This window comes from Otolemur garnettii, unplaced genomic scaffold (assembly GCF_000181295.1).
Source record: "Otolemur garnettii isolate 467f Iridium unplaced genomic scaffold, OtoGar3 scaffold00024, whole genome shotgun sequence".
In the NCBI taxonomy this organism is placed as follows: domain Eukaryota; kingdom Metazoa; phylum Chordata; class Mammalia; order Primates; family Galagidae; genus Otolemur; species Otolemur garnettii.
The window spans coordinates 18,486,452-18,508,087 of NW_003852419.1; the positions used below are offsets into that span (position 1 = coordinate 18,486,452).

At 35.9% G+C, this 21,636-nt stretch overlaps 1 protein-coding gene across 4 annotated transcripts in view; it reads right to left on the reverse strand.

Moving 5' to 3' along the window:
- The window catches only part of USP34 (ubiquitin specific peptidase 34), a 255,697-nt gene that overhangs the window by 137,259 nt on the left and 96,802 nt on the right, over positions 1-21,636 (reverse strand). For all 4 annotated transcript variants that reach the window (XM_023512071.1, XM_012804030.2, XM_023512069.1 and 1 more), the window contains 5 exons: positions 18,183-18,298; positions 17,968-18,095; positions 9,328-9,417; positions 5,418-5,513; positions 48-130 (listed from right to left, as the gene is read on the reverse strand). In XM_023512071.1, coding sequence (XP_023367839.1) covers positions 48-130; positions 5,418-5,513; positions 9,328-9,417; positions 17,968-18,095; positions 18,183-18,298 — 513 coding nt within the window. The remainder of the gene's footprint in view (positions 1-47; positions 131-5,417; positions 5,514-9,327; positions 9,418-17,967; positions 18,096-18,182; positions 18,299-21,636) is intronic.

Genomic DNA, 21,636 nt, shown 5'->3' on the forward strand with positions numbered 1-21,636 from the left:
TCCAACAGTCAAAACTTAATTCAGAATACACTAATTTAAAAACTTACTGAAATGATCAGGAGATCCTAGAGTTGAAAATACACAAGTCAAGAATTGAAGTCGAACTTGAACCTCAGCACTATGACTGTACCTGCAATTTAAAAGTCATTAAAATTAATTATCTACAATTAAAAATTTAGTGGTCTTAATCATAACTTATACCAAAGTAGCAAAATTGTATTTTAATAATCCTAACTCTTTTAACTATGCATTTTTGTTATGTAAAAAGCATTCAGAAAGCCAAAATATATAGCCAAACTTATGCTATTTATATTTTTATATATTATAAAAATTTCTAAATTAAAACAAAATTTACTTCCAAACTTAGTACAGAAAAACTCAACAGTAGAGCAAAAGAAATAATGTGATTTTAAAATTGTGATAGGCACAAAAATTGGAATACTTAACAAGTTAAAAACATCTTCATCTAAAAACTACATGTTTCATATCATTGTCCATACAGTGATAATACTATATTCCTTAAACAAAAAATACTAACAAAATATTATTTCCATAAAGCTAATCCATAAAGAATATACTTAATACATTTTTGACAGTTATTTCAAATCTAAATAATTATAATTCATGTATATAAGATTCAATGGTTGATTTAAGAGTTGCTCTGTAAACTTATTAAGTATGGTTTTCTGGAAATTTAACAAGTGTTAGTCTGCCAGTAAAAAGTACAGCAGATAGTATGAAAAGGCAGACAAAGGCCAGACTATAGCCAATCCCAATGTCTAAGCAGTTTGGAATTGTTCTGGATGGGAAAGAAAGTCACAGAAAGGTGTTGGGGAGAGCAAAGTAGGGGCAGAAGTAATAATCAGGTAGGCATTTTAGAATTCCTCTAGCAACCCAGTGAACAGTATTTGTAATATCACAACGTTCTAGCTCCCTCAATATATGAGCACCCAATCAATGAACCTAAATTGATCATGAGTTCCATTATAGATCAACAGATTGTGAATGAACTGCTTAAACTGTTTTGTCAACATAAGGCAGCAGCCAGTCTAAGCCCTCATCCATATTCTAGCTTGCAGAAGGTCAAAGGGCATGTTATTTCAATTTTCTGTAATCCTCAAGTGGAAAATTTCAAAAGCTTCCCAAAATTACACTAAATTTACTATTGAATTTTAATATTAAAATTTTCTAAAGACTGAATTCACTGAACATACCTTTAGGGTTTCTTATTAATGTTGGCAAAGAAAAGATGAACTTTTGCCTCACTAATGTTGTAGTGCCCTTTGTGAAGATGAAAATACACATGGCAAGGTATGAGGGGGGACAGGAAATGTAGTAACTCTCAGAATAGAATGCAACCTGGATAAAATTCAAGAACAGTTTTTTACAGTTGTTAACTAAAAAGACTGAGATTTTTGTAGTAGCAGCCTTAGAGAGCATAGATTGATATATGAGCTCCATCACTCATTAGTCTGTGATTTTAAGTTACTGTGTTGCTCTGAGTCTAAGTCTAGGGGATATCAATCTTAGACATAATACAGGAATGAAGACTGTACTTCATATGCAGTGACTTTATATCCTGAATACTACTTCTCCTATACTTGCATCTCAGAGTAAGGGACTCATAACCACAAAGGCATTGTGTCCAGTCCCTTTATACCCTCTTCTTCAGCTTCTATACTATAGCCCTTAACTCAAAACTTCAAAGAACTATGCCTGCTTCATCAGGGTCGCAGGGGCTGCTGAAACCACCAGTAAGAAAAATTCCTTGGGATGCTAAGCAAAGATGACATCTACACTGATGTCATGAACTTGTTTCTCTGATTCTCATGAACTTGTTCATGACTTCTGACATTAAAGGAAGTAGATGACAAGAATAGTCTCTCTATAGGCATAAAACTTTAGTGACAGACTAATGCCTTAAAAAAAAGGGTCTCTTTTTAGTCTAAATGTTGACACATATAGGGTTTTGAGATTAATCATCATGATTCATGTCACAGAATCTTTTTCTTACCCTGGGAGAAAATTTCAGAACTTAATTACTACAATCCTCACTGAAAAAAAAAAAAAAAAGTGCCACAAAATTAATGAAATCAGTTATGTTTTAACAAAGAGTAACCAGTGGATAACTCCATTTTACAGTGTGAAGAAAGAAGTTATACCAAAACTATCCAGATAACATCTCTCTGTTTTAGGGTTTTATTTTCCTAAAATGCAAGGCAACAAGGCAGACTAAAGAGCAGGAAGGAAAATAACCTAGGAAAATACAGAAATCATCTCCAAGGAACACCACACCTCTATTTGACTTTTTCAACACAGAAACAATTTTGTGAGGCTTCACCTGATTCCATTAAAAAAGTAGGTAACTTGGGCAGCGGCTGTGGCTCAAAGGAGTAGGGTGCCAGCCCCATATACTGGAGGTGGCGGATTCAAACCTAGCCCCGGCCAAAAAAAAAAAAGTGAGTAACTTCCCTGCACTCAATGCAGTGGACAATCAAGCCTCAGACCTCTGTTTATTTTAGGCACTTAATGCTGAACATTTTCTTTATGAGGATAATTCATTTATGTCTTCCACTCCTCTCTCTTAAACTTCTCATTCCTGCTCTGTTCTTCAAATTCATGAGTGGTATTTCTTTACTGACAATAATCTGAATTCCCTGTTTTCAAAAATGCTAAAGATATTGGTCATGTGTTCCTTATTAATCTTATGATTTTAATGGAGTATGTATGGAAATGCTCAGATTCAGGAAGCTACTATTACCCTCAAACTCTGCTTTAAGAGGAGTAACTGAAGAAAGATATAGACTATTAGAATTGTAATACGATCAGAAAAAATGCATCCTACGAAGAGGGAAGAGCTTTGTAAGCAAATCTATGGAATAGAGTACATTTGAAAATACCTCAGAAATAATTTGGTAGGCTTCTAGAAAAAAACGCATAACAAAATCATATGAACAATAAAACTGGAAAGGTAAATTGAGTTTAATCTTAGAGGGCCAAAGATACTAGTCCAAAGAGAGTGGTGTTTTACTTTTTATTCAATGAAGAATCTGAAAGAGGGTACATGGCAGAGTTCTTATTTGTTGCATATCATGTATTATTTGTTTTAGCCAAGTAACTATAATTTACACAATCTATGTGCCAGGTAGAATTAATTCCTCTAAGAACTTATAAGGTAAATATGTGGAATTTACATCAGAGAAGTAAATAACTGAAAAAAGGTTAAAATAATAGATTTATAACCTAAAGCCTGGTCTGCATGATTCTCACAACCATGTGCTTTTCCCCAATACTATACTACCTTCCTAATTTGACAGGGGTAAGAAATGAACCAGGACAGGAAGGGACTCAAGGCAAGAAGCCTGACTCAGAGGTGGTTATGAGGACAAAAGCTGTGTTGGTAAAAATGTCAGCTTATGAGAAGACATGAATATATTTTAATATTATTAATAAGATAGGTAGAGTCTGATGGCAATATAATGTAGCATTCAAGAATGAGTTCTGTGTGCTTCCATTTAATGGGCACAATGTAAAGGTATATGGCGTAACTTTTGGGTGTGGGACGCAAGTAAAATAGGGACTCCTAGCAAATCCAAAAACTGTAATTTAATTATACCCTCACAGTAATCTAAAATTTAAAAAAAGAAAAAAAAAACCAAGAATGAGGTTTAAGCACTTGACTTATATAATTTGGAAAAAACAAAAGGAGTTCTAGAAACAGACTGGGTACAAATGCTAGCTCTACTCTTTAATGTGTAAACTTGGGAAAGTTTTGCTGTTTCACAGCTTCAGTGCTCTCATTTCTAAAATGAGACTGCCTACCTCAAATGCGTTACTATGTACCTTAAAAATGCGTACTTAAATGGTATCTGGTACACAGTAAATTATCAATGAACATTGGCTACTTTTAAAAATCATTATCATTCACATTCAGAAATAAAAATGTAAAAAAGCCTCAAGTCTTCAAGTTTTAGGTGTCTCAGAAAGTGGTGGTACAGGGTGGCGCTGAAGGCACCAGCCATATGCACTGGGACTGATGGGTTCGAACCCAATGCAGGCCTGCTAAACAAACAAACAAACAAAAAATGGCTGGGCCTATATTCCCACCTACTAGAGAGGTGGAGGCAAGAGAATTGCTTGAGCCCAAGTGTTTGAGGTTGCTGTGAGCTATGATACCATAGCACTCTACCAAGGGTGACAAATTAAAACTGTATCTCAAAAAAAAAAAAAAAGAAGAGAAAAGAAAGTGTTAGTACACAGCAGTCCCCAACTTTGTTTACACCAGGGACCCATTTCATGGAAGATAATTATTCCATAGCTGGGAAGTGAGGACTGGGGCTTAGGGATGGTGGGGGCCTGTGTGTGTATCTGGCAGGAGGCAGAGCTCAGATAGTGATGCAAGTGATTAGGGAAGTGACTCTAAATAGGGATGAAGCTTCACTTGCCTGCCTGCTCACCTCCTGCTATGCAGCCCAGTTCCTAACAGGCTGTGGAACCAGGGTTAAAGACCACAGCTCCAGGATGTAGTAAAATCTGAGGAAGGAACTATTTTGTGGGAGGAGGTAAGTGAATTATTTTTGGAAGTGAATAAATATACTTCAAAGGTCTATCATTTTTCTGAACACTTGTATAGTCTACTTGGTTTCTATTTATGTGTAGGTACGCTACGTGGAGGTTTTCTCAATCAGCACTATAATTACTTCTCTTACTCAGTGATACACATGCCAGTACTGACAATGAGCTGGTTTCCTCAACTTTGGCACCAGTCTATACCAATCAGTTCACCAACAGAAACCGTTTTAATTTTTCATTCATGTTCTTATAAGAACCTTTACACACAGCTATACCACTACCCATAAATTTCCAATAAATCTTATCAAGTCACTTGAATATATCCAGAGAAGACTTTTGAAATACAATATATATTGTATATAATACAATATTACTAGTTATACTACTACTTTTTAAATCTTCCACACATGTCCTAAATTGCCTAATACTAGTATCCTATAAATAACAAAAGAAAATGTTTAAAATTAACTATTTGTTAAGTATATTCTTTCAGAAGTAAATATTTGTAAATTTTAACAATATATTAAGGTAAGCATTAATGATTTCTGAAAAATACATTTATCTTTGATTCCTAGAAACATCTTTGAACAAATCTCAACAAAGAACGTTAATCCATCTTCAAATGTACATAAAGCTACATTTCCCAAAGTCTAAGAATTATAGGAGTAACTCGATTAACAATCTTTCAACTGTAAAAACTTCTATCAGTCTTTCTTTTATAACTTAACACAAAATTTTGTTACATTTATTTACTACATAAAAGAACAGAAGTAGGAACACTGGAAAATTCTCTTTGAGAGGACAATCCACATTTGAACTACTTAATATGGCTAAGAGATACTTACAGTGCATGCTTTTGTCTTCCTTCTCTTACAGTTTGAATGTAGTATACCAAATTATCAAAGAAAAGCTTCATCATGTTCAGTTCCTTTTCTGCCCACCTGGCCCAATTAAAAGGGAAAAATAATTTTAAAGGGAACAGAGTAAGAGAAAAAAAAAAGTATGCTAGACATATAAAATGTTTATCTTAAAAAATTCATATGTATAATTTTTTAATTATCCAACTTGTTCAAGTTTTTGTTTTTGTTTTTTTTTTAAATTTTGAGTCGAGTCTCACTTTGTCGCCCTCGGTAAGTGCTGTAACATCACAGCTCACAGCAACCTCAAATTCTTGGGCTTAAGCGATTTTCTTGCCTCAGCCTCCCAAGTAGCTAGGACTACAGGTGCCTGCCACAAAACCCAGCTATTTTGTGACTGCAATTGTCATTGTTTGACAGGCCCAGGCAGGATTCAAAGCCGCCAGCTCTGGTGTATGTGGCTGGTGCCTAGCCTCTGAGCTACAGGTGCTAAGCCTCAAGTTTTATTTATAGCTAAATGGTAAAAAATATAAAACAATGCTCCTTAATTTTATCAATTTAAACAATTTTTTAAAAAAATCTCAAAATACTCAATACCTTTGAAAGTAATAAAATTCCTACTAGAGTGCTATTATAAATGACTAATATAAGTTAATATCAAAGTAATGATACTATTCCATATAATGAAGGACTCTACAAATATATGCCTTGGTCTATAGTTAGCAGATGCCTGGCATGTAGAAGGCTTAAAATAAATTTATAAATTTTTAAAATGTCAATAATTTGCTTATTGTTAAGAAAAATGTCTTTAAAAATCAAAGAACTACCCAGATATAGAGTTCTAAACTAACCAATAGATATTAGAATAAAAACCAGAAATAGAGATGAACACACTCAGAGATCCTACGGTCTAAAATTCTGTAATTAGCATAATGTATTTTGTGTTATACTTTATTAGCAATGTATCTGCTAAAAGATATAAATACGTAAGAATTAAAACTCTAAAATTTCTAATGTAATTTTAATCATGTCTTTGCTATAGATATATTTTCAATATAGGCTACTTTCACCTTTCACTCAATGAAAGTCAAATTGTAAAAGAAAATATTCAGTAAAGCTTGGGTTTGGAACCAATATACTTGCTGTGCAGCTTTAGGCAAGTAACTGACCTGAAGTCTATCTGTTTGCTACCTGAACATCTACTGAAAGACTTGGGGACAAAAGTTTCCAACTTTAAAGTATGAGTCATTAGAGTAAGTTTAAAAAATAACATATACCTAATGTTGAATACTGCTATACATAATGGATTCACAAAAAATGAAGGTTTTTGTTGTTAGCAATTCTAATGAACCATTGGAACACAAAGTTCTTGAAAAAGTGGTGTGCTTTATGAGATTTAAGATACAAGTCTCATGTTGTAATGGTAAGTCTAGGAAATCCTCTTAATAGAGCTTATTTACGCTTAATTCAAGGAACAAGTAAGAATGACTTCAACTCAATATATTTATGTTCGGGTACTTGGTAAGAACCCACTTTTCAGAAACTCCCATTTTTATATAAGAATGTGACTCCTTAGTATGAACCACCTCAATTGACTACTGTTTAACACGGATTCTCCCAAGTTAGCTCCAAACGAATGCCTTTACTGCATTTAAAATTCTAAACACAGCCACTTCAGGCTGGGCGTGTTAGCTCATGCTTTTAAGCCTAGCACTCTGGAAAGCTGAGGTGGGAAGACAGCTTGAGCTCAGGGGTTCCAGACCAGCTTGACCAAGAGGGAGACTCCGTCTCTACTAAAATTAGCCAGAAGCTGTGGCAGGCACAGTAGTCCCATCTACTTGGGAGAGGCTGAGTCAAGAGGATCTCTTAAGCCCAGGAGTTTAAGGCTGCTATGAGTGAGGCTGATGCTACACCACTTTAATTGGGCAACAGAGTAAGACTCTGTCTCAAAAAATACATAAATAGGGCTGTGCCAGTGGCTCAGCAGGTAGGGTGCCAGCCCCATATACCAAGGGTGGCAGGTTGGAACCCGGTCTGGAACAAACTGCAATGAAAAATAGCTGAGCGTTGTAGGGGGGGCGCTTGTAGACCCCGCTACTCGCGAGGCTGAAGCAAGAGAATTGCCTAAGCCTAGGAGTTGGAGGTTGCTGCGAGCTGTGTGATGCCACGGCATTCTACCAAGGACGATAAACTGAGACTCTGTCTCTTAAAAAAATAAAATGCATATATATATATATATTCAAATTATACATATATATATATAAATGAATTCAGCTGCTTAGGTTGGGTGCAGCGGCTCACGCCTATAAGCCTAGCTCTCTGGGAGGCTGAGGTGGGAAGATCCCTTGAAGTCTGGAGTTTGAGATCAGCCTGAGCAAAGGGAGACCTTTCTCTAACTTCAGCCACTTAAAGATTATAGATAAGCCAATGAAAAAGAACTCAAATCATTCTTATACTTCAATGATACTAAATGTTTTTCTCACCCCGCTTTTAAGCATCTAGGACATTCCTTACACAGACAGAACTTTCCCTAGAGTGATTTCATAATATTAACAAAAGAAAGAGACTTTCTAATTCTAAAAAGAATAGAGGTATAGGTTAAACATATTCCCTTTAGAACAACAATAAAGAATAAGCAACATGAAAAAACAAAACAGAACAGAGATATGATTCAGAAATAACTTCATCCAATTTGGAACTACAGTGCAGACTTCCAAGAATTTTTAAAATGATAATTTTAAAAAATTTAAAATGTTTTCATTTTGAAAAGAAGCAAGCACTTATGCTACCTAATCTTAGATTTGAGAAGGAAGTATTCACACACTAATTCATTCACAAATGAATCCTTCAAAAGATGTTAATGAAATTTAAATGCCTCTGAAATCTCTTCACAAGTTTATTTAGAATAAAGTATACAACATATTTTCTTAGATTTTAATTGCTTGTGGCTGCCAACTTTCTCTAGACTTATAAGAATTCGTGGCTCAAGTGGCTAAGGCACCAGTCACATATACCTAAGGTGGTGGGTTCGAATCCAGCCCGGCCCACCAAACAATAATGACAGCTGCAACCAAAAAATAGCTGGGTGTTGTGGCGGGTGCCTGTGGTCCCAGCTACTTGGGAGGCTGAGGCAGGAGACTCGCTTGAGCCCAGAAGCTGGAGGTTGCTATGACCTGTGATGTCACAGCACTCTACCCAGGGGGACAACTTGAGGCGCTGTCTCAAAAAATAAAAAAAAAAGCATTCTTGAAAGAATTCTTTAAAGATTCATGGATCATAAGTTCTCTATACATGTAAAAGAATGTATTTTGAGTATCCTTTGTCTGAAATGCCTGTGACCAGAAGTGTTTCAGATTTTGGATTTTTTTAAGATTCTGAATATCTGAACATCCCTAATCTGAAAATCCAAAATCCAAAATGCTCCAATGAATATGTGAGTATCCTGTTGGTGCTCAGAAAGTTTTGGATTGTGGCATTTTGGATGTTCTACCTGTAATAGGGTGGTATCCAGATCATCCCTAACTTAATGGTAGGTCTAGAACCAAGTCCCAGAAATGGGAAAAATTAAACACATCGAAGGCTGCTGATTTCAGTTTGGAATTTCTTCAGTTCTCCTACTGTAGCCACATGTAATAAAAATTGTCTCTGTAAAATTAGAGCATTAATTGCTATCATACTGTTCTCAAACAACCTAGAAAACAAGTCAGATTTTTCTACTGATTGGAATATAAATCTTTTACAGGGCTAAGTGGCAGAGAAACCTAAAGAAACATTTAAACCACATCAAATCCAAATTTTCCTGGTATAGAGTAAACGATGGTAAGCTATCAAAACCTCAATAAATAACTACAATTTGAAATAAATCTTACAAATACTTTTATTGCTTTTATTTACTTACATTGTAATCCAGTGTGTATCATAACTGCTTCCAAACTGCTGAAAAGTACCAAACAATTTTGGTAGAAGACGAAGTGAAATTACGACTGATCTAAAACAGATAAAACAGGTTATTTACAGAATAATTTTAACTACAAGTGACTGTAGCTTTCTATAGAAATTCAGCTATTTAAAATCTTAAGTTGCAAAAAGTTTAATGAATTTTACATATAAATATGCAAACATTAAAATTTTTTTTCTAGGATGTAAATTTATTTTATACACTGTGTGTAAAGGCAGGAAATTCAAGTTTTATAATTCCAAGAACAAGGCTCAGTGCCTGTAGCTCAGCAGCTAGGGCGCTAGCCACTTATACCAGAGCTGGCGGAGCTGGCAGAGTTGGCGGGTTCGAACCCAGCGTGGGCCTGCCAAACAACAACTGCAACAAAAAAATAGCCAAGCTTTGTGGCAGGTGCCTGTAGTCCCAAGAGTCTGAGGTTGCTGTGAGCCGTGATGGCACAGCACTCCACCAAGGGTGACATAGTGAGACCTTGTTTCAAAAAAAAAAAAATCTAAGAACAAGACTTTTAAGATAAAATACACAGTAAGTATCTGAGTATAAAAGCAAGTCAAGAGCATATAAAAATCACTTTTTTTTCCATGAGAGTATTCTTTACCAAGTCAATGTTACCACTTTCTCCCTAATTCTCACTTAATATGACTTGCATTCAAGTTGAGAATCACTGACTTATGAACCATGTTAATACCACATACCTCAAGTATGAAGGTGCAGAAAAGGGATAGGGAATCACTTAAGGAAAATGTGAGTGTGTCTATTCCCTCTCAGGAAAGAATAGGCATAGGGAAGACACTGACATACAAATCCCGGAAGGAGAAAAGGAAGTTGTCGGCATGAACCTTCAAAGAAGCAGGAAACTGCTTTGTTATTTTTGAGACATAGTTTTGTACTGTTTGGGTTGAATGCTGTGGCATCATCATAGCTCACAGCAACCTCAAACTCTTGAGCTGAAGAGATCCTCTTGCTTCAGCTTCCCAAATAGCTGGGACTACAGGTGCCCACCACAATGGCCAGCCCATTTTTCTATTTTTAGTAGAGACAGGAGTCTCTTTTTCTTAGGCTGATCTCAAACTCCTGAGCTAGAGTAATCCACTTGCCTCAGCCTCCTAGAGTACTAGAATTACAGGCATGAGCCACAGTGCTCAGCCAGGAAAATCTTTTAATGAAGAAATGAATTTTTCTTTTGCGCTTTGGAGCCAGTATTTCTTCAAAGAGCCAGCACTCTACCCACAAAAATAGTATGTAAGTAAGTCCCAACACTGCCTACTTTTAGAGAAAAATATCAGTGATATCAAAACGCTTCTGAAATAGGTGTGCACTTCTGAAATTGAGGTAAATACTGAATAGAAATTTAAAAACTTTGTTTCTAAATAAAATCAAAAGTATTAGGGCTCAGTGCCCGTAGCTTAGTGGTTAGGACACTGGAAACATACACAGAGGTTGGCGGTTCAAACCCAGCTCAGGCCTGGCTAAACAACAGTGACAATTACAACCAAAAAATAGCTGGGCATTGTGGCAGGCACCTGTACTCCAGGCTACTTGGGAGGCTGAGGCAAGAGAATCACTTAAGCTCAAGAGTTGAAGGTTGCTGTAAGCTGTGACACTACAGCACTTCTACTGAGGGTGACACAGTGAGACTTTGTCTCAAAAAAAAAAAAAAAAAAAAGTATTTAGGTTAGACTACAAAGTCCTGTGTGATCTGCCTCCTTTCCTCCCATCAGTCTAACTTTGTTCATCTTCCTCTTCGCTATTATCTTAACACCAACAAGCATGTTCTTGCCTCAGGGCCTTTGCTAATACCTCTACTTAGAGAAACTTTCTTAAGGTTTCCTCAGCTGTCAACATAATGACCCTAACAACTATAAAATCAATAGGTGATATCACAAAGAAAAAAATATATAGGAACAATGTTATCTTAAATCATAAAAGCAGATTTCAAAATTGTTTACATTTTATGTTATTTCAGCAATGTCTTTAAGATACAAAAAGAAAAAGACAAAAGATTCCATATCTCATTTCCCTTGAGAAGAACCTTACATAGTGGCAAGTCTTAAAATAAGTGTTAATGGTATTGCTTTTTGAAGATCTTATTAAATTCTCTCGCTTGCAGTCAATGGTGCTGAGTCTACTTTGTTTAAATGTTATTTACTTCCTAAATTTTCTTCAATGAATATTTTTTCATCTTATAAAATACAATGTGGAAGAATAAGCATATGATGTTTGACACAGAAACAAAAAGGCAGGCAAACAGTGGAGGTTAATTGAGCTGATTGGATAACTGGGGGGGTTCATAAAACAGAAGAACCCAAAATAGGAATGTAGAAATGGGACTCACCTTCCTTCCACTCCTATCCTAAGGGAATGCTTTTCTCCACAAATTATAATATAAATGTTGAACTACTAAGAAGTAACCAATACATCATATGTGACGAAAATATTTCAGGAGTTTTTCCTAAGTTTATCATAAAAATTCCAACTTCTCCCATTAAAACAATTAAATTCCAGCTTGGCTTGGCACCTGTGGCTCAAGTGGCTAAGGTGCCAGCCACATACACCTGAGGTGACAGGTTCGAATCCAGCCCAGACCCGCCAAACAACAATGATGGCTGCAACCAAAAAATAGCCAGGCATTGTGGCAGGCGCCTGTGGTCCCAGCTACTTGGGAGGCGGGGCAGGAGACTCGCTTGAGCCCAGGAGTTGGAGGTTGCTGTGAGCTGTGAAGCCACAGCACTCTACCCAGGGGTACAGCTTGAGGCTCTGTCTCAAAAAAATAAATAAATAAATAAATTCCAACGAACAGACACATCTTAAGTGCTACGTATTAATAATATAATGACCAAATCCAGATTCAAAATACTAATATATTTTCTTTAAACTGATAAATCAAATTTGAAAGGAAAATTGATGTAATGTACAACATTTAAATGAAAAAATAATGTCATGTACAGGATGGAAAAGATCATTTATGTGCTTTTTGACAATAATATATACAATTTATATTTTGGTGATAAAGGAAAATTTACAAGATCAATCTACCAGTATCCAAATACCGAAACATAATATGTTCAGGATAAAAAGATTCAATGACCTAGAATAGCAAGACATTAATTTTAAACTCAAGAAAACTGCTATTACCCTAAATTGCACTAGCTGCTTGCTTTATTCCAAAAGTTTTTGTTGTAATCAAAAACTTATTGATGCCACCTATAGCTCAGTCAGCAGGGCACCGGCCACATACATCAAAGGTGGCAGGTTCAAATCCAGCCTGTGCCTGCTAAAAAAACAATGACAACTGCAACCAAAAATTAGCTGGGCATTGTGGCAGGCGCCTGTAGCCCCAGCTACTGGGAGGCTGAGGCAAGAGAATCATGTAAGCCCAGGAGTTGGAGGTTGCTGTGAACTGTGATGCCACAGCACTCTCCCCAGGGCAACAGCTTGAGACTCTGTCTGAAAAAACAAAAAACAAACAAACAAAAACTTATGATTAGACAATGGTGTGGTATTCCCCCAAAAATTACAATACAGCTTCATGTTACCTTAGAACACCACAAACATTTGATGGTGGGTTTGTGATAATTTCACAGAAGTTACAGATAATTCTATCTAATCCAGGACACCACATTGTACAGAGGTGTGTTCAACAAAACATCTAGTCATTATAAATTATAAAAATATTTATGTATGCATTATAAAAAATATATAAAAGGTTAACATGAAGTGCTGTATATATTATAGTCTGCAGGGAGAGAAAACAAAACAAACATATATGGTAGCACCTATTTCTTTTTTTTTTTTTCTCCAATTAATATGAGGGTACGAACAATTAGGCCATATTACTTGCATTTGTAAGGCAAAGTCTAAGTTGTAGCTATGCCCCTCACACAGAAGTGTACGGTATACCCTCACATTGTTCCCCCTGGGAAGAAACTCATTGACCCCACCCCATTTCTTAATTATATCAACCCGGACAAGTAAGATCCTGACACCAGCTATCATTTTACTTAAGAAATCTTATTTGTCCACATGGCTCAGCACCTGTGGCTCAAGTTGCTTAGGTGCCAGCCACATACACCTAAGGTGGTGAGTTCAAATCCAGCCCGGCCCGCTAAAAACAACAATGATGGCTGCAACCAAAAAATAGCTGGGCGTTGTGGCCAGTGCCTGTGGTCCCAGCTACTTGGGAGGCTGAGGCAGGAGACTTGCTTGAGCCCAGGAGTTGGAGGTTGCTGTGAACTGTGATGCCGTGGCACTCTACCCAGGGGGATAGCTTGAGGCTCTGTCTCAAAAAAAAAAAAAGAAATCATTTGTCCACAAAGGCAAAAAATTCGAACACATGGGTTAAAGTGCCTACAATGGCTCAAGAAAGGCCAAAATAATAAAATGGACAGGTTCTCAGGCTAGTATCAATTTAATTCTTGAGCGGGTAGAGAATTTCAGGGATGCCTAGGCACAAAATATAGACCTCCCTTTAAGTAAACACAGAAAACAAAAGAAGTGATTACAACCCAATGCCTGCTTCTACCCTACTCAATAGGCAGCAGAGCTATCTTACTCATCTCTGGTAACAAAACACTTTTCAGCCTGCTCTTCCCGGTTCTTCCCTGAGATGGGAAAACCTGGGTTGAGAGGGTGCCCTGTCCCAAAAGTAATGGAATTTCGATTACTCTGTCTACCTTATGAGACCTGTGTCTACCTTATGCTCGCACTTTATGACAACATTCTGCAAACCAGTCTGACGCATGATTTTTTTGCGTAACTTTAAACTTTTTACACTGCTGAAATATTACGTTGTTCCTTATAAAACCATCTGCCTAAGGCTAAATGTGCAAATCACATGTCACATAAAGAGATTACATTGTAAATAATCTTTAAAAAGTGTTGACAATGGGGCCTTGGTTAGGGCACTGGCCACATACACTGATTCTGGCTGGTTCAAACCCAGCCCACACTTGCTGACAACTGCAACAAAAAAATAGCCAGGTGTTGTGGCAGGTGCATGTAGTCCCAGCTATTTGGGAGGCAGAGGCAAGAGAATCACTTAAGCCCAAGAGTTAGAGATTGCTGTGAGCTGTGAAGCCAGAGCACTCTACCAAAGGCAACATAATGAAACTCTGTCTCAAAAAAAAAGTATTGACAATAGTTCTGTATGAATGGCAGAATTATGAGGCATTTATGGGAGAGCTTAGTTTTCTTAGAAGTAACTAGCTTATATTAACATCCCCCCCCAAAGCTAACTTTATTCAGAATCTTCTGCTTGCTATTTAAAAAAAAAAAACAAACCTAAGTTCATTTTACAAAATAAATTGAAATATGACCATAGAAAAGCAAAGCAAATACTTTTTGCCACTGTATGGATGACAGAACAAAACCCTGTTTTTAGAAAGAGAGGGAAGAGGGAGAGAGAAAGGAAGAGAAGGACAGAAGAGAGAGAGAGAGAAATGCAAGCAAAGTACTGACAGGTCTATAAACCATAGCAAGAACAGAAAATGAAAAGGTTAACAGTAAAGATAAAAAGAAACAGAAACAAATCCTCTTTGAGTAGATGAAAAACAGACATCATAAAGAAATACATCTTCTATTTTTCCGGTCAAATGTCAGGACTGTGGTAAAGGAGTTAAGGTTGGAATTTCTCATGTGCTTGTTTAAACATAAGAAAAAAAGGTTTCTATTCTTGTCAGCATCCTTGTGCAACATTCTCAATGTTACGGTAGACTTAGAGGGCTAGGTCTGAGAAAGCAACCTTGTAAGTTCTTTCTTTCTTTTTTTTTTTTGGCCGTGGCTGGGTTTGAACTTACCACCTCTGGCACATGGGGCTGGCGCCCTACTCCTTTGAGCCACAAGCGCCTCCCCCGAGAAAGCAACTTTGTGATTAGAACACAGTTTTTCAATCCTAGCACTAGTGACGTTCTGAGTTGGAAATTCTTATGTGCCATGATGTCTTCTGCATTATAAAGTGTTAGCAGCATCCCTGGCCTGAAGTAACATCCAACCCCACTTACTAGTCTTGACAACCAAAACTGTCTTCAGACATTGCCTAGCAGGGGAGAAACACCCCATTTAGAACTGGTTTACCAAGAAACCCAGACTAATGATGTTTACACGAAAACTTGACTAGTTTCAACTGCTATCCATTGGACATGTTGCATACCGTACAAACTAAAAATGCCACTACACTCCAAGTATTGTCATATATTACTAATGTCGTTCACATTAAGACTTGGATGATGTAACAATCCTCCGAAGAGCAAACTTTGAAGGCAAAATTAACCTCACAGTAGTTATGTTTACTAGATATTCAATAAACCACTGACTGTGGAATAAAGATTACCTCAGACAAAGCCTTAATAAAAAAGTCCCAAGTTGACAATTTTTCAATTTACACACAAATTTTTCCTTTTCTCTTTTAAATTTCCCTGCTTATGTAATAAATATGTGCTTACTATAGAAAAGTTGAGAAACAAAAGGCATGAAGAAAAAATAACTCGACCTTCCCAGAAATAACTGTATTGTAGAGATTACACTATGACTTATTTCTTGCCATCTTTAAACAGAAGGGCCTGCAAATATATGCCCATATCATTATATAATCTTTGAAAATGGAACTCTTAATTGCTGCATATTTTATCTTTCATATAGTTTTTTTACTTTTCACTGAAGTATAGCTGACACGCAAAAATGTGTATTAATCTAGGTGCACAAATCAAAATTTTGAGGTAAACACATCTATGGAACCAGTGCCCAGATTAAGAAATAAATCAATATCAGAATCTCATAAGTCTCCAGGTGTACCTTCCTACCATTAACAACATAAGAGAAATCATTATCCTAACAACTAACAATAGTTTACTTGTTTTTAAACTTGATATAAATGTAACAGAATGGAGATGTACTCTTTTGTGCCTGATTTCTTTCATATAACAGTATGAGATTCAACTACACCATTCCATGTAGTTGTAGTAGTTTTTTTTTTTTTTGAGACGGAGCCTCAAGCTATCCCCCTGGGTAAAGTGCCATGGCATCACAGCTCATAGCAACCTCCAACTCCTGGGCTCAAGCAAGTCCCCTGCCTCAGCCTCCAAAGTAGCTGGGACTACAGGCGCCCGCCACAACGCCATTTTTTGGTTGCAGCCATCATTGTTGTTTGGCAGGCCCGGGCTGGGGATTCGAACCCGCCACCTTAGGTGTATGTGGCTGGCGCCTTAGCCGCTTGAGCCACAGGTGCCGAGCCAGTTGTAGTAGTTCATTCACTGTTATTGATATCTAGTGTTTCATTCTATAAACAACTCTAATTATCCATCATTCTATTGGTTTTTTGGCATTGGATAAAGAATATTTAGCTATTTTGAAAAGTGCTGCTATTAATATTCTTGAATGTGTCTTTTGGTGACTATCTGGATAAATTTCTATTAGGCACATACTTAAAAGAGGAATTACTAGGTCATAGGTATGCAGATGTACATATAGAGAACATAAATATAACCACCTTAAGAAAATTGATGCTTTCACAAAGACTTTTAAAAGAAAATTAACATTTTAAAATTAACTAGTACAAAACCTACATAAATGACATAACACCCAGCCATTAAGCATTCTTTTTGAAGAATATATGACAAAAGAGGCAATTAATCCACTAAGAATCCTATCAGTGGCTTGTTTTCCATTATTCATGACTATTCAAATTATAGCCCTTTAAAGAAAAAAAAATAAAAAATAAAATACTGAATACACTTTTTCTAATTCAATTTGAAAAAAAATATATTTTGAGGCACTTACATATTATATGACACCAGACATTTATAATAGGCCCGCATAAGTGAAAACAATGTATTAATAACTAAACTCTCAACATATATACCAGGATGCTTTTACTACATGAAAGAATGAAACATTACTGAAGTAGTATAAGGGAAACTTTAAAATGTGCTGACGAAACAGCACTAAAAATCAAGAAACCTGTCATCAACTGAACCCCAATGAGAAGTACCTAAATATGAGGCAAAACTTAAATTGGAGAGAAACATTAAACTGATTCTATTTTTTAAAGAACACTTTATTAAGGTATGATTGACATACAAAGAACCACACATATTTAATAAATACAACTTGATAAGTTACTAACCTAATTTTTAATGTACTATAGAAGCTAAGACACAAACGTTTCACCCAAATGAAAGAAGAGCAATGATATTATCAATGTGTTTACATTTTAGCTTAAGTTTGGTTTCATTTATCCTATTTAGCTTCCTGTATATAAGATAGTTTAAGGACATTTAACTGCAATTTAAAAACAGACCAATCACAGCTGTGTTCAGAGAATCAAGAAAAGAATACATATTATTCCTTTTTTTCTGTTGGAGGAGATCTAACCATGAGTGCTGAAAAGGGCTAATAAAAGAAATACTAAGTGACAAAATATGATCTCTGTGAAGGAGAAGTCTCTACATTTAATATAAAATCCATAATTAATTACCAAAAAATAAATTGATATAGTATTTAAATACTATGAAAACGCCACACTTGGTAAATAAGAATGCACAAAAAGAACTTTAAGTACTTCATAAAATTTTTAAAATTCCTCTTTACCTGTTGTTTCCTAAGTTTTCAAGGCAACCTTCAATGAATCTCATTCGAATTTGTCTATCCGTAAACCAACACACTAAGGAACAGAGAAGTTTCTCTGCTTCATTTATTAATCCTTCAGAAAGATTAACCTACAAAAAATGTACATAAAGTTATTATTTGTCCTAATTGCATCCTGCTAAAATTTTGTTATCTTTTGACTCTACTAAATAACTTACTGCATCATCATCTTGGACTATATCCCACAACAAAGTGTTTCCTTTCTTGCAAACGTTATCCAAATTAATGTCTGTCACAGCATTACTGTTAAACTGATGTTTATGAACTGCAGGTCCTGAAGGGGCAAAACACAGTACACTAAAGAGGAATGTAGCTGACTAAAATCGGAAATTATAGCATCCATAAAGTTAACAAACCAAAGTATAAGAATAATGCTCTTCTTTAAATCACAAAATAAAAATACAACACCAGTACAATACTTACCTTATGAATGGAAATGAATAGTACTAGAGGGTGGCAAGGCTAAAATGAAATAAATTTTCTTTCCATTATTTCTTTGCTATTTCTAATAAATATTACCTGATATTTTTCCCATGTCAAGAATTTTATATAAATATTTAAAACTAGAATAAAGAAGATAACTTATCTGAAATAATTCTTTAACCATGGGACATTCCTCTAAATAACCTTCTGTATAGTCTCTTATAATCCCTACATTTAAAAATTATTGAAGATAATTTACCCCCAAAACAATCAATTAAATCAAAAGTATCTATGATAATAATCCAAGGCTAGGCTGTAATTCTAGCATTTGGGGATGACAAGATAGGACTGTTTGAGGCTAGGAGATTGAGCAACATAGCAAGAGCCTTTCTCTATAAAAATTGAAAACTCAGCTAGGCTTGGTGGTATGGATTACAGGTGGGGAATATGCAGCCTTGGGGGTCACATGTGGCTACCTGGATCCTTGAGCTCAGCCTTTTGACTAAATCCAAATTTTACAGAATGAATTCTTTTAATAAAGGGATTAGTTCTATGAAGTTTGGATTTGATCCCTTAGGGGCTATATTTGAGGATATGGAGGGCCACATGTGGCCTTAAAGTTGCAGGTTCCTCACCCCTTGCAGGCGTCTGAGGTTGCAGTGAGCTATGATGTCACCTCTGCACTCTAGCCCTAACAGACACTATCTTAAAAAAAAAAACAAACTTCTTGGGTACCAGGCTGAATAATCACTAGTTACATAATATTAAGCAAAAATGTTTTTTTGAAAGTCTTACCATGAAATTCATCTACTGAACTGTTTATGTACAAAGATTCTATTGAATTGGGAACTGTGAAACCACCACCGCAATTTAGAGAGAGAGACTTACTTTGTCACCCTTGGTAGAGGGCCATGGCGTCACAGCTCACAGCAACCTTAAACTCTCGGGCTTAAGCGATTTTCTTGCCTCAGCCTCTCAAGTAGCTGGGACTACAGGCGCCTGCCACAACATCCGGCTATTTTTTTGTTGGAGTTTGGCCAGGGCTGGGTTCAAACCCACCACCTTCAGTATACGGGGCCAGTGCCCTACTCACTGAGCCACAGGCACTGCCCCACAATCCAATTTTAGAACATTTTCACTATCCCCGAACATTTCCTTATACCTAAACATAGTTAATCACTGATCACATTCCCTATTTCTAACTCATTTTATCATCTCCATAAATTAGCCTTTTCTAGAAAATTTCATGTAAATAGAATTACATAATATGTAATATTTTACACCTGGCTTCTTTTGTTTCTAAGGTTCCTTTTAAGAAATAATTTTCCTTGATTCAGAAATACTGTATTTTGTTTATATATTCACCAGTTAAAGGAGATATGGGGAGTTTCTTAGTTGTGGCTATTACGAATAAAGCTGCCATAAGCCTGTGTAACAATTCTCTGTATGATTTCTTTCCTCTCTATTGGGTAAATACCTAGGAGTAGAACTTCCAGGTAATATATATAGTATATGTATATTTAACACTTTAAGTAACTGACAAATGTTTTCCAAAGTGGTTGTTCCATTTTATATTTCCATCAGTAGTATATGAAAGCACCTGTTCCTCCACAGCCTCTCCTTAACACCTTAGTATGATCACTCTTTTTAACTGTAGCCATTCTAACAGGTGTATGGTGGAATCTCACTGTGATTATTAATTTGAAATCTAATAACTAATGATTTTGAGGATCTTTTCATGTCATATTCCTTCTTTAGTGAAATCATTTGCCACTTTTTAATTATGTTGTCTTATTATTGAGTTGAAAAATTTCCTATATATTCTGGATACAAGATATTATCTAAGTATATATTAGATATATAATTTTCAAATATTTCTTCCAGTCTGTGGCTTATTATTTTGGGGGAGGGGATGTTTTGGCCTTTACCTTTTAAAATTAATTTTATTAAGATGTAATATACATAAATAATAAAAATAGGGAATATTTTATCACCTCAGAACATTCCCTCATGACTCTAACAATCAACCCCCAACCCTACCCACTAAGCTTTCACTGAGCAGATGCCTATCATTAAAAATTACTTTTGACTGCTGTAGGACTGTGTTTAACACTGAGAAATAGTATGTACTCTTCTAACATCTTTTGCTGTGAATGTTTTTTAATATTCATCTGCAATGTTGCATGTGTCAGAGGTTCTTTTTATTAGTGGAATTCCACATGTGAATACACCAATTAATTCCAACTGAGGACCTTACGAGTAAAGCAGCAAGCATGAGCATAAACATATTGTTGCAGACATACATTTTCATTTCCTTGGATAAAAACTCAGGGCAGGATTTGCTGGGTCATATGGTAGGTATTTATTTAACTTTGTGAGAAACCGATCAAACAGTTCTTCAAAGTGGGTGTGTTTTATACTCAAAAGCAATGGGTGACAGTTCCGCATCCTAGCGTCAACCCTTAAATTTACCCATTCTAACAGGTATATGGTAGTACCTCACTGTGGTTTTAACTTTTCATTTGCCAGATTAGAGATACTGAGACTGTTTTCATTGACAATGAAAATGTATTTACTGATTACGTCTTTTATAAAGAATCTGTTCAAATATTTTTCCTTGGTTTTAAATCTGATTATCTTACTGTGTTGGGAGAGTTCTTTATAATACTAAAAATATACAATACAAAGTTGATTTGGAGACATTAATACATATCATTTTCTTCAATTTCTAGCTCTCTATATAAAAAAGGTCAAATACTGAATAATCAAAAAGAAAATATGAGATAAGAAGAATGGTGACTACCAGTATATGGCATCAAATTCAATCTAATGACCTCAATCTTGACCTATTCATTTCTTAACAACCACAGTAACAATTAAAAAGTCAAGGTAACTTAATGTAGGTAAATCATATACAAGGAACATTTGAAATCAGTTATGTTTTTGCCAAGGTCCACAAGTTCTGTCTCCCACTCTGATCATGGCCTTATAGCATAAACACATCCATCAGGTTTACTTATATTGTAATGTACTGTTATTCCAAAACCCATTTACTAGGCTAGCATATGCTGATGGTACCTAACCAATCAAGAGGTTGCATAAAGACCTTTAAGTTACCAATTCTGGCTCGGTGCCTATAGCTCAACCGGCTAAGGCGCCAGCCACGTACACCTAAGGTGGCGGGTTCGA